At 39.1% G+C, this 12965-nt stretch overlaps 1 protein-coding gene across 4 annotated transcripts in view; it reads right to left on the reverse strand.

Annotated features, from left to right (window-relative positions):
- ATG7 (autophagy related 7) overlaps nt 1-12965 on the reverse strand; it is a 122491-nt gene that overhangs the window by 94367 nt on the left and 15159 nt on the right. For all 4 annotated transcript variants that reach the window (XR_005827452.1, XM_040591003.1, XM_040591004.1 and 1 more), the window contains exons 11-13: nt 11593-11737; nt 10834-10992; nt 3804-3998 (exon numbers count right to left, since the gene is read on the reverse strand). Coding sequence is in view for 3 of the 4 variants with exons in the window: in XM_040591003.1 (XP_040446937.1) it covers nt 3804-3998; nt 10834-10992; nt 11593-11737 (499 nt within the window). In the remaining variant the exon portion in view is untranslated. The remainder of the gene's footprint in view (nt 1-3803; nt 3999-10833; nt 10993-11592; nt 11738-12965) is intronic.

Here is a 12965-nt window from a genome sequence, read left to right on the forward strand (position 1 = left end):
CCCATTGCAAAATATTAATAACGTGGCACAGCAGGTATTATCAAAAATTGATAATACTGCTAAACACTTCCCACTGCAATAAACTCTTTCTCTCTCATCAGTTTACTGTCCAGCAACTATTTGAACTGATTGACTCATAATAAAAACCAACCAACCAACCATCTGTTTTTTATAGACACTACGGAAAAGTGTACCTTCTGGCATGTATTTAAAAAAAAAATTAGTAAAATTTTAAAAGTTCCAGTGTTCAGCAGAAACAGGGATTTCACATCTGATACAGAGACTCAACATCTGAGTTTTGTGTTTGTCTAAGGTACTTGTTTTGAGAGGAAGGACTGCAGGAGTACCAAAGATCATCAAGGCAACTGAATGATTACATGGGGAAACCAACTCTTACTTCTACTCATGTACCGCTTATATGAGGAGAACTTTAATGAGGAGATTATCACTCACTGTATTTTCATTTTCTGTGTGCCTGTTTTGAAACTTTGGGGTCCAAACTGCAGCAGTGCTCAGCTTTACAGCTGTCATACAAATTCAGAGAATCCCAGGCAGGTGGGGTTGGAAGGGACCCCTGGAGAGCACCCAGCCCCCCCCCCGCTAAAGCTGGCTCACCCAGAGCAGGCTGCACAGGGTCATGTCCAGGCGGGTTTGAATGTCCCCAGAGCAGGAGACCCCACAGCCTCGCTGGGCAGCCTGCCCCAGGGCTCTGTCACCCTCAAGGGAAAGACATTTTTCCTCACATTCAGCTGGAACTGCCTGTGTTGCAGTTTGTGCCCGGTGCCCCTCGCCTGCCGCTGGGCCCCCCTGAAGAGCCTGGCCCCGTCCCCTTGGCACTCGCCCTTAAGGTATCTGTGGGCACGGGCCAGCTCCCCCTCAGCCTTCTCTTCTCCAGGACAAACAGGCCCAGCTCTCTCGGCCTTTCCTCAGAAGGGAGATGCTCCGGTCCCCTCATCATCTCTGTAGCCTCCACTGGCCCCTCTCCAGTAGTTCCCAGTCTCTCTGGAACTGGGGAGCTCAGCACTGGATGCACACAGCACTCCAGGTGCAGCTTCCCCAGGGCAGAGCCGGGGGGGGGGGGGGGGGGGGGGGGAAACCCCTTCCTCTCCCTGCTGGCCACGCTCCTCCTCACGCACCCCTGGGACCCACTGGCCCCTTGGCCCCCCCCAAGGGCATGCTGCTGGCTCGTGGGCAACTGGCCCACCAGCACTCCCAGGTCCTTCTCCGCAGAGCTGTCTCCCAGTAATGTTTATTCATATTTGAAGCACAGCTCTCATCAAATATTTATCAGCCTGAAGCACGCTGAAAAGCAGGTATGAGCATTTCAAGATTGCACTTTTTGAGATTTCAGTGCTGTGCTTGTTCAGTGACAGGGAAATCCATCTTCTCACATCCAAGTGATCTTATGAAAATCAAGTAACTAAGATGCAGTCAGACACACTATGCCACTAAGTAGCAGAGAACTGTCACAAAGAAATTATAAAATTTGCCCTCAAAGTACGATTTGAATACTGTAAGGTAAATGCAGCGGGGGACTGCTAACTAAGCAAAAGTTTTAAAAATTATTAGAAGAACCCTATCCTGACTGAACCAGATGGGGGGGGCTGCACATAAAACTGCATATATTGCTTACAACTACCAATCCTCACACATATGAAAGAGCAGGTTGGCACTTTCCAGTTTCAGTATTCAGCTTTGCAAACTTCCTCTTTTTTTTGTCAGTTCTGTGCTGTTTTTAAACAGCTCAAAGAGTGCCGAAAGACCACAGCTGCCAACTGCAGAAAAAACAGTAGAATTAAGTAGGAACTGATAGTTATGGAGGTACATACACTCAGTTACACCTGAAGTTATACCTCACTGAAGTCCACACTAAGGGACACACTGATATTTTCACTGGCAGCATAGTTCACTAGCAAAGGGAAGTTCATCTGAGCTACAAAAACATACAAGCCTATTGCTCAGGATCAGAAATATTTTTAAAAGAAGGAAAGAATGGAAGAAAATAATTTAAGACCTTGGCTTCAAAAAAAAAAAAAAAGATAATTTTTTGACTTGAAAAAAACCTGCTTGCAAAGCAGGTGCAGAGGAAATTTAGTTATGTTCAGATGAACATAAACTTCAGAAAGGGGCACATACTTGGCATTTGTAAGATAAAACTAGGTTGCAAATACCACAAATCTGCATTCTCTCTCTCCTTTCTACTGTCCTTTTTTAAAAAAAAATAACATAAACACAAAGAAAAGAAACTACAAACAACTAACAACTATTAGGAAACTAGAACTGTCATAGCTGGAAAATCACACAAGTTAGAAAAGACAAAAATCAAAGATTGAATAACAATACTGACTCAGCTGTGACACACATATGTTTTCTTTTACTCTCGTGTTAAGTTCACAACTTAATAAATTGCTATGGACATCATTACATTTATACCACAACCTGCACAGGATGAGCACTGTGGTTAAGCTGACATGTTAAAAGCTTAATACTTGCATTTTCTGATTTTGTGCTATTTTAACTGAGCAAACATGCAACTGTATAATTCTTAAATTAAGAAATATCAAGATGACTTGAGACTGTTTTACTGAAGTCTACATCATGATAGCAAGTAAGTGTTCAGGATAATTTAGTTGGATTCTTCAGCAAAACCGTATTTTCAACACCATTAATTTGGAGAAAGATGCTGCTTCCAGAACCCTGTGTGATTTAGAATACTCTTTCACAGGGGAAGTTTGAATGCCTCACTGTTTTCAAGAACAACATTCACACAAGACTAAAATCTCTATCATTCAGATCTAAACCTCAGTAAGATTTGTAGGACAGGAAAAAAGGCTCAAAATCTTCTCCCCATATGCTTTTCTGATTCTTCCTGGAAAAATTTGGTTAAGCTTATGCTTTATTTCTCAGTCTGGTTCATATCACCAGGACTGTATGCTGACCACAAAAGACATTTTGAGTATATAAGCATTTACGCATATTGTCTCACTGATCTCATATACAGAGCATAATCTATAAGGTTTCAGATATCAATTTTTTTAATATAAAAATTCATAATCTTAATTTAATGTACTGCAGCTCTCTCCCTTTTTCTTTGCCTGTAGCATGAGGGTATTACTTTTAAGCTACAGGAACAGCTGAAGCATTCAACACTACCTCAATAAGAGTCATAGGCAGAGTTTGGGTGCATTGGCTCAGCACAATGGTATGTTTTCCAATAAGACAATGAGGAAAAACGCGAAGTTAACTTTTAACCAAAAAAGTGTTGGCATACTTTTTAAAGTGCAGAATTCACTTTCTAATTTTTCACTTTTGAGACATATTTTGAAAACTTGGTTTCAGACAAATTTCTACAATTCACATCCCCTATCAGTCAATCATTACTGTAATGACTTTAGTCCTCCTTACTATGATTCTGTTATTATTAAATTATTTCTCTTAGTCTTACTATGAAATATGTACCCTTGGAGATACTCAAAAGATACTGACTAGACAAGACCCTGAGCAACATGCTGGAAGTTGACTCTATTTTGAACAGGGAGTTGGACCACATCACCTCCACAGGTCTCTTTCAACCTATATAATTCCATGACAAAAGTTTCTCTTTCTTCTTTTCAACATTCTCTTTTCCCGCCTTATACAGAATCTTTGAGGCCACAGAACGCAAGAAAAAAAATCCTGCACGATCACAACACGTAGGTCAAATATTTCGATTTCCCAACAAGTTCTTTTAGGTATACATAGCTGGTTGATATGCAAGAGCTGAAATATACTGGCAAGGATATTAGCAGAGTATGGTACAATACCTTCCTCTTGCTGGCTGCAATGACAGTAGGAAGCCATCGACTCTCTCTAGTGTCCATTAGTAGGAAAACAACATCATGAGCATCAATAAGCTCTTCAAGTTTAGCCACATCCTTCTGAGCCTGTGCCATTGTTACTTCAGAAAAATTCACGGGGTGGCCTGGCATAGGGATGCTCATGTTATAGCCTTCTGAGCTCTGGATGGAGACAGACAGAAAACAACATATGAAAAAGAGAACTTTGTAACTGAATAGAATTAGCATTAAGTTCAATACAAAACTGTAGAGTACAAATTAAATTACTGTTTGGCAGAATGGCAACTTGTTCTTTACATCTCTCTGTGTATCAGGGCTGTGCACTAAAGCACAGTGCTGACGTTTCTGAGGGATTGGCAGGCTCAGCTGCTGTATTCATCCACAACGGAGCAGCTCAATGCAAACATACTAGTCTGGGTCATGAGAGCAGACCGACCATGTTCAGGTGGCATGGTGCCCGCACTAACAAGCTCAGTCTCTCAGAAGGTCTTATTAGGCCTGGGAAATCACTACAAGTAGGTGGCTGAACTGCTCCTCATCCCAGAGGTTACAAACATCACTACAAAAGCAAGGAAACAGGTGTTACATATGATTATGATCATGCCATTAAACTTATATAAAACCATTGTTCTGGATTATCTTTGCAGACACTTCACATGCAGTGTTAATGGGATGTACTTTACATTTCTGATATTGAGTATTAATTCAATTACAGTAAGACAGATGCAAAGTATCACACATTCTCCTCTTTGTTTAAAATTCTTTATGAGGAGAACAACAGTCTCTAATGATTTTCACGTAATTTGACCAGGAATACATGAACTTGATATGGAAGAAAATCACTTCTGAGACTTGTTACTCCAGCGCTTGGATGTCTGGAGGCTTGCACTATGCAGATGCTGAAAGAGCTTGTTCCTATTGCAGAAACATGCCTCTTCCAACTCCGTATTTGGGCAGGGCATATTGAGCCAAAAATGGCTAAAGAGCCAAATAAGCATATACACAATGCGTATACAACGCAAACAATTAACTCACTCATTTGGAAGTATGCTAGCACAATCTGTCAGCCATCTGCTGTAAGAGAATAATGGATCCTTCATACATGTTACAGAAGCACAGGCCTTGCCAAAGCCACTTGCTTGTCACTGTGCTGTAAGCACTAACAATTTAAAAGCCAAAATTCAAAAGCTAGATCTAGCAAATATAAAATTACATGGGAAGAGAAGAAAGGAAGGTTGGTGGAATGTGCTTTTGTATAGACCAATTACATGCACAACTCATAAATCCAGGTGAGCCAAATAACCAGGAAAGTATACATTCTAAACATCATAAATACCCCTGAAGATAAAGAGACACATATAGCAGCTTGGGGAAATGCATTTGGGTAATGTCTGCATTAACCATATCAAAGGATACACCCTTTTTTTTCCCCCCCTTCTTCCCCTCACACCCAAGGGGAAAAATGTAGAGTCCACAGTGACCTATACGCTGTTAACAGGGCAGCTCCTCTGTCTCCCAGTGAGGACAGCTCTGTATCAACAGCAGACATTAGGTAGTTATTGTCATTATCACCTCCAAAGAGCTGTGGCAGGAACACAAAACTTAATCCATGCTATATATGGGTGATGTACTTACACATAACTCATCAAGCCCCTGTACTGCACATAAATGTTGACTTATTAGATAACTGACACTGTTGGCAACTTTGGAGGTCAATTTTTGTTTCAAAAAAATAAATGAACAAATAAACAAATAAGTTATACACTAGCTGCACAGAAATACAGTAAAAAGGTTTGTAAAATACTAAAATCTTAACAGAATTCAGAAAAAACAACAACTATCTAGTGACTGTAGCTGTAAGAATACATGAGTCCAGCAGCTTCGATAGCTTCAATTCTACTTGAATAACTGTCCCTTGAAAAAAAGACACCAGTCGCAACTAAAGGTAGCTGAGGTATGCTTTTGCAGTCAAATGTGGGCAAAAAGAGCTAAAAGGGTACCTTGCAATAGCACATGGATATTATTTTACGAAGTAGATGTTCATATATCCCCAAAGACAGATCTCATTCATCCCACAGAATTACAAAATCTCAAGGAGTCTCTACACAAGTTTTGCTTGACTGCTCACAAAAAGGCTTAGATTTTAAGACCAGAACCTTCATACTCACAAAAGATTTAAAATGTCTCTGAATTACCTAAAACAATATAACATTTAGTTACCATGCCATAAAGTATTAGAAAAAAAGGGACTACAGTGACATGCAAAATCATAAAAGATAACGCACTTTTCAACACTTTCATTGAGAGGTGACCAAAGCCATGCTTGAGAATCCATTGCTTGTGTTTCAGGCTTTTTTGGTTTTTTTTTTTTTAAAGCAAACAGACATCAAAATACTGCAATCTGTGGTGCTACCATAACTTTCTCCCTCATTTTTATTCACACTTCTATCAACTTTCTCCATTTTGTTAAACCATGGCTCCGATCACTCAGAAGATATCTGTGCTCAATATTTAAACCTGATCAGAAGTGTGCCATGGGAAGGTACACAGAAAATCAAGAAATGTGATGCTGCCATCACTAAATTGTTCTATTGGAAATACCTATGTAAAGTGGTCCCCTCATGCAATATAGTACAAAGGATGATAAAATGCTGAATACAATGGAGTTTCATGCCTGAATACTTCACAAAATGACTGTATAAGAAAGTCAATAAAGTTAAGTTCCACAGCAGCTAGGTGAATGACTCTGTGCATTACCTACTTGTCATAAAAGGCTGTGAATCCATAAATTCTGCTATTTCTGAGTACTCCCTTCTTTTTATATTATAAAACTCTAAGCCACAGCTAATCGTAATCTTAGAAGTGGAATGGAACAAATCAAAGCTCCATGCCATTTCTTGTTTCATTTGCAATGACGAGGTGGTTACTCTCTTCCAACTAGAAAGGATGTAAAACTAAAAAAATAAAAATAAAATAATTTACATAGAGAAGTCAAGCATTTCAAAGTCAACTAGGATAAATTGCATTTTGTGTGCAAAATATTACTCACAGTGAAATCAAAGAAAGTAAATTAAACTGCAAGTGAACTGCACAAAAATGTAAAACCAATTGTTCAAAAATGCCTTCAGAACCAGCATTACTGCTTGGACTCCCACGGGCTTGAAAGGACTGTGTGAGTTTCTGAACAGCAAGAGACAGCTTTGACTACTCCTTCAGTATAAGAGAAATGAGTGGGCTCAAAATCCAGGACAAATAATTTTTCATTCAAGGAGATTTAGACTGATAAATATGCTTTTGATGACAAGCATCAGTGCAGTCTGCAGTAACAAATGCAGTTCCATTTTGAGAAGTCTAGCAAAGTCAGCCGGACTATAAAAATCTCCAGATCCAGTAGCTTCACATTTGTGGAGAAGAGGTATCATGTTTGACCATAAGTAAATATACAAAGAAACAACATGCTAGCATTAACAAGAATTAACAGGGCTTAACAGTAAAAACTCTGGTTCAAATAGTTAATATCGTGCTGACGGCATGTAAGAGTGGTGAGGTTTAAGCAGCAGACCGAGTACGGGACTGACAATAAGCCTTTAATTGGCCTGGGTAAAGTCCTGGTGCTTTGGGACTGTTTGGATGTGAAGCTACTGGATCTGGAGATTTTTATAACCTGAAGGCTGATCAGATGCGACCCATCCATGGCACCAGGAAACAAAAGAGAATGCATAATACTATGGGATAATGTGCTAGAAAAACAGTGGTAGGTGGTAGAGGTACCATCAAGTGGTAGATGCACAACCTTTGAGGCATACGGTAGAGAAAAAATTCTTACAGTACGTGTTGCACATTGTATATGCTACTACTCTACTGAACAGGAAATTATTTTTTTTCTGTGTATAACAAATGTCCCTACACTTACTGATACAGGCTCACTAAAGCATTGTTATTGGTTCCCCCTGATTACTGGGAGCTCTTCTCCAGATTATATTTAACTTTTTTTTTTTTTTTTTTTTAAAGCCTCCTCACAATCTCAAGATTCTATAGTACAGCCTGGTCTTTTGCTTTCTTGGTTATTTCTAACACCACCACTCGTAACACTAATTTTTGATCTTTATCTCTACATGCAAAACTGTATCATTCAGGATTCCACAAACAGCTTTTATTCCTTCTAAATGAACCATTCATTCTTTCTTAATACTCCTGTTTTCATTTTCTCATGTTTAGGAAGCGAGAAATTACGTGACACAAACCCTAGTTAGCACCATGTTGGTGCTCTGTGTGACACTGCACTGATGCTTTCTTCTCAGTACTTGTTCTACTGTTATATAGTCCTATAACTAAATTATTATCTCTCCTGGTTTTGGCTGGGATAATTTTCTTCCTAGTAGGTGGTACAGTGTTGTGTTTTGCATTTAGTCTGCAAATAATAATTAACATACTGATGTTTGGGTTGTTGCTAAGTAGTGCTTATTCTCAGTCAAGGACTTTTCAGTTTCTATGCTCTGCCAGTGAGCAGGTACACCAGAAGTTGGGAGGGGGCAAAGCCAGGACAGCTGACCCAAACTACCCAAAGGGATATTCCATACCATAGACCGTCATGTTCAATATATAAACTGGGGGGAGCTGGCTGGAAGGGGCCAACTGCTTCTGGGGGAGGGGCTGGGCATTGGTCAGTGGGCGGTGAGCAGTTGTATTGTGCATCACTTGGGTTTCTTGGGTTTTATTTCATGCTCTCTTTTTGTCTCTCCTTCATTACAACTATTACAGAAAGGCATCCAAAACCTGAGCTGCATCAGAAGAAGCATGACCAGCAGGTTGAGGGACATGACCCTCCCCTTCTACTCTGCTCTCCTGAGACCCCATCTGCAGTACTGCATTCAGCTCTGGGGTCCCCAACATAAGAAGGACAATGATCTGTTGAGGTGACCCAGAAGAGGGCCATGAAGATGATCACAGGGCTGGAGCACCGCTCCTTTGGAGACAGGCTGAGAGAGTTGGAGTTCAGCCTGGAGAAGAAAAGGCTCCAGGGAGACCTTATAATGACTTTCCAGTACCTAACGGGGCCTACAGGAAAGCTGGAGAGGGACTTTTTACAAGGGCAGGTAGCGACAGAACAAGGAGGAATGGCTTTCAACTGAAAGAAGATAGATTTTAATGAGATATTAGAAAGAAATTCTTCACTATGAGGGTGGTGAGGCACTGGAACAGGCTGCTCAGAGAAGTTGTTTATGCCCCATCCCCAGCAGTGTTCAAGGCTGTGTTGGATGGGGCTTGGAGCAACCTGGGCTGGTGGGTGGAACTAGATGATCTTGAAGGTTCATACCAGCCTAAACCATTCTATGATTTATGAGTATATTATTATTATTACTGTTTTATTTTATTTCAATTGTTGAAGTGTTCTTATCTCAGTCCACAGGTTTTACCTTTTTTCCCCCGATTCTCCTCCCTATCCCACTGAGGTAGCAGGGGGAGTGTGACTGAGCGGCTGCGTAGCACTCAGCTGCCGGCTGGGGTTAAACCACAGCCATAGCACCAAGTAACAGTAACACTACAGTGCAGCAAGGTTAAATAAAATTCTAGGAACTTTCAGAGAGTCTCTTCTGATTTACTTACCAAAAATTCAGAAAGTGAAATGTTTAGCAGTTTTTCATACTGGGGATCATTTTTTGATATTCAAATATTTATTGAGCTACTACTTAGTACTGATACTGATTTCACAGATAATGAGAATAATAGGACCAATGCAGATAAAAGCCGAACAAAAGCTCAGAGTAATCCTTGGGTCAAACTAAACAAACATAAAAATGTTTAGAAATTATCTTCTGTAAAGGTTGTTCACAATGCTGGGCATCAATAATGGAAAAATCTATATACCACACTGTAACTCTTAATATTTTGACTGGTAACATAATCAGGGGCATTTTAAATACAGAATTGCATAACGAGTATGCATGACTTATTGTTACTATGTAAGTGGTTAAGATACTGTTTGCCAGCTGAGCTCTGGTAACTATAGCTACCAATCTAAGATAGCCTCAATTCCAAAACAAGAACTATAAACAGTTGAGTGACTTCTATCACATGCCAGATGAGTATTAAAAAAAATGTTGTTCATGATAGAGCAAGCTGAGACACTGTCTATATAGGCCACATCAATTCTTCCCCAAATGAAGACGGAAACTGAGAGAACTGCAAACATTTGTAGGGTTTGTTTTTAAACCTACTTGGTTTTCAGCATTGCAGATTAGGTGTGTTTGAATGTGTGCACTGAATAATGTATATATGATACACATCCCTGGAGTCAAAGAGGATAGAGGCTGCCATTGGTGGCTCTTTCACCATAAAGTTTCTAAAACAACTTTAAAAATCGTTATTGTCTTTTGTTCCCTTTCAACTACTTCATTTTGATAGTAAGTTATTACAACCAGGCTCCCAAAAAGAAGAGTACTTTGGTCAAAGGCCAACACTGATATTTTTTCCAGGCTGCTATGAATTACTTCCCTTTTATGGAAGTTAAAGTATTTGCCTTTAATGTAGAAAAGCAACTTACATAAGGTTGCAAATTTTGAGTGTAAAGCATAATAGGAAATCTCAAGAATACATTTATTAGTGTCTTCAAGACCTTCTGAACCCGTAATAGGCAACTAATATGTCTAAACTCACATTTAAGAGCAAAGTGGGAAAACACAGTATTAAAAGCAGCCACTACTGAAAGTTCCTTAGGACATACTAGACAGGAAAAAATTTTACTTCACCGCCAACAAGTTACAAGATGATTCAAATGATCCTCAATTATATTCATTATTACAAGTGTTTTTTGTCTCAATAAAGTTTAACAGGTACAGCATACTTGAAGTACAATGTTTATAATTTGTCAATAATCAACAACTGTGTAGTATTTTTCCCACTCAGAAGGCTTAATTATTAGAACTTGGAATAGTTATTTAAAGTCACTGGTTCTCTTCCAAGGGACATATTAACACATTTGAAATACTGATCTTACCACTCCTGGGAAGATTTTCTGTAGCCTGTCTGCCGCTGCAAGTGCCTTAGGCTTCCCACCGCTGAGACAATCTTCAAACTCATACAGTGGCTGTCGTACTGGGTTGGAGTAGGAGATCTTCGCATTGTCCACAAATGTAATCTTCCTGACCCCCCAACCCTAAACGAGAAAGTAATTTAAGTAACAAATACAATGGGCTTAGCCACATACTTTAGAGTAATATCAGAAACTCAAGAGTTTTGTCCAATTTTTCTGGAAAGATCAAGGGTTTGAAGTTATTCGCAGTAACAACGTTATACTTGCACTAAAGTAAGAACAGAAAATTTGGTCTGTCCAAAATATATCATCTAATAGTAATCCCTTAAAACCCTACTGAATTCAGTGGGATGTGGTAAACACCCCTGAAAGCAATCATCAGCACAGTTACTTCAAGTGCTTCACTGTGAATTTGATCTTTTTAGTTTGATAATTTGTTCCAGAATTTCTTGTTCACTCTTTTTAAGTAAATTCAGAATAAATTACTATTCTGTTCAGATTATCTTATATCTATTATTCTACCATCAGCAGAACTTCAAGTTATTTCCACTGGCTACAGATCTTACCTCTTTCCTGCAATTTATAATATCAACTAGTATGTTTGATGTTTACTTTAATAAAAAGAATACATTTTTTCCCTTACGTGCCATTGCAGCGGCTCAAAAAAAAATTTTCAGAATTTACAAGAAACAGGATTATTTTTAGGATTAACTCAGGACTTACCATCAAGGTCCTTGCAACACTACAACCCAGTGTACCAGCTCCTAGAAGCAGACACTTGGCAGACACAATTTTTTCCAAATCAAGAGTAGGCACCAACCGCCAGCACATCAATTTCAAATTAAGATCCACTGATGACTCTGCTAACCTATGTACGAAATAAATAGCAACACGCCTCTGAGTGTTGTTGTGTTTCTTCAACAAACCAATTACTTTTATTTCAACTGAATAAGTTCAGTTTTGGGTTTTTTTAAAAGGAGAGAAAGAATTCAACAATGCAACATACAGGTAATATGGAAACCAAAGTCCCCCAAGCATACTTCCACCTAATGATACAGTGCATAGCAAGGAGTTCAGAACTTTTTTTTAGGTTGCTTGTTTGCTTGTGACACATATGGTATGCTCTTAAGGGTCCTAACCACAAAATTTTAACCAATCTGCCAATCAGACACACAGAAAAACAGGCAAACAGCAGATGCCAAAAGTTGTTCTATATAAATACACACACAGTTCCTGACACAACTTGGAACCTCCTCTTATAACCAATGTGTTGGCTGAACACTGCTAATCAACGTTCTTATAAAAGCCGACTGCACTGCTCAAAAACAAAAGAGCAATTCACTATTGAAACAAGAATAAAAAGAGAAGTTTGTAGACATTTGACAACATGGTTATTAACCATGAAATTCTGGCAGGAAATGTTCTCTTTCAAAAGCTAGGATATACAGAAAAGGTGTCAGTTAGCCACTCTGGACTTGGTATACAATCTACTAAAGCCACTTATTTCCTAACGAATTTGAAAAAGTCTCTAAGGACTTCTGAAAAAGGTGACAATCCAAAATTAAAATTTTAGTAACAAAATGATGCAAGCATGAAAACAAAAACAGCATCTCAGCCAAGATGCTGAGTGATAAGACAGAGACTATCTGTCCATAACCTTTTGTTCTTTTTTAAAATTAACTGGTTTCCTGTATTCAGTTACATCTGTCCTTAACATGAAATACTACACTTGCCCCCTAAAAAACATGGTTAGTTCTTTGTGAAAGTTTTAGAAAGAAAATGAGGTAGGAAATCCATGCTCAACCTAGTGTCAGATCTTTGTATTTCTCAGAACAGAGGGTGTTAAAACTCCCATCATGTCAGATCATCACAGTTCTCAGATTCCTGATAGTTTCATTCCCTTATACACCATAAACTTTTGCAGTATCCAGTAAATTTTTTGTTCAATGAGGATTTAAGATGGCAGTTGCCAAGGTTGGCATATTACCAACAGTCTCTGTGGGAATTAACAGAAGTGAGCATGCATACAAGTAAAGGTCAAGTTTACTTACAGCATTTACTTAAAGAATTACGAACTCTCAAATGAACCTTCTCTA

The sequence above is a fragment of the Falco naumanni genome, chromosome 4, assembly GCF_017639655.2.
Source record: "Falco naumanni isolate bFalNau1 chromosome 4, bFalNau1.pat, whole genome shotgun sequence".
NCBI lineage: Eukaryota > Metazoa > Chordata > Aves > Falconiformes > Falconidae > Falco > Falco naumanni.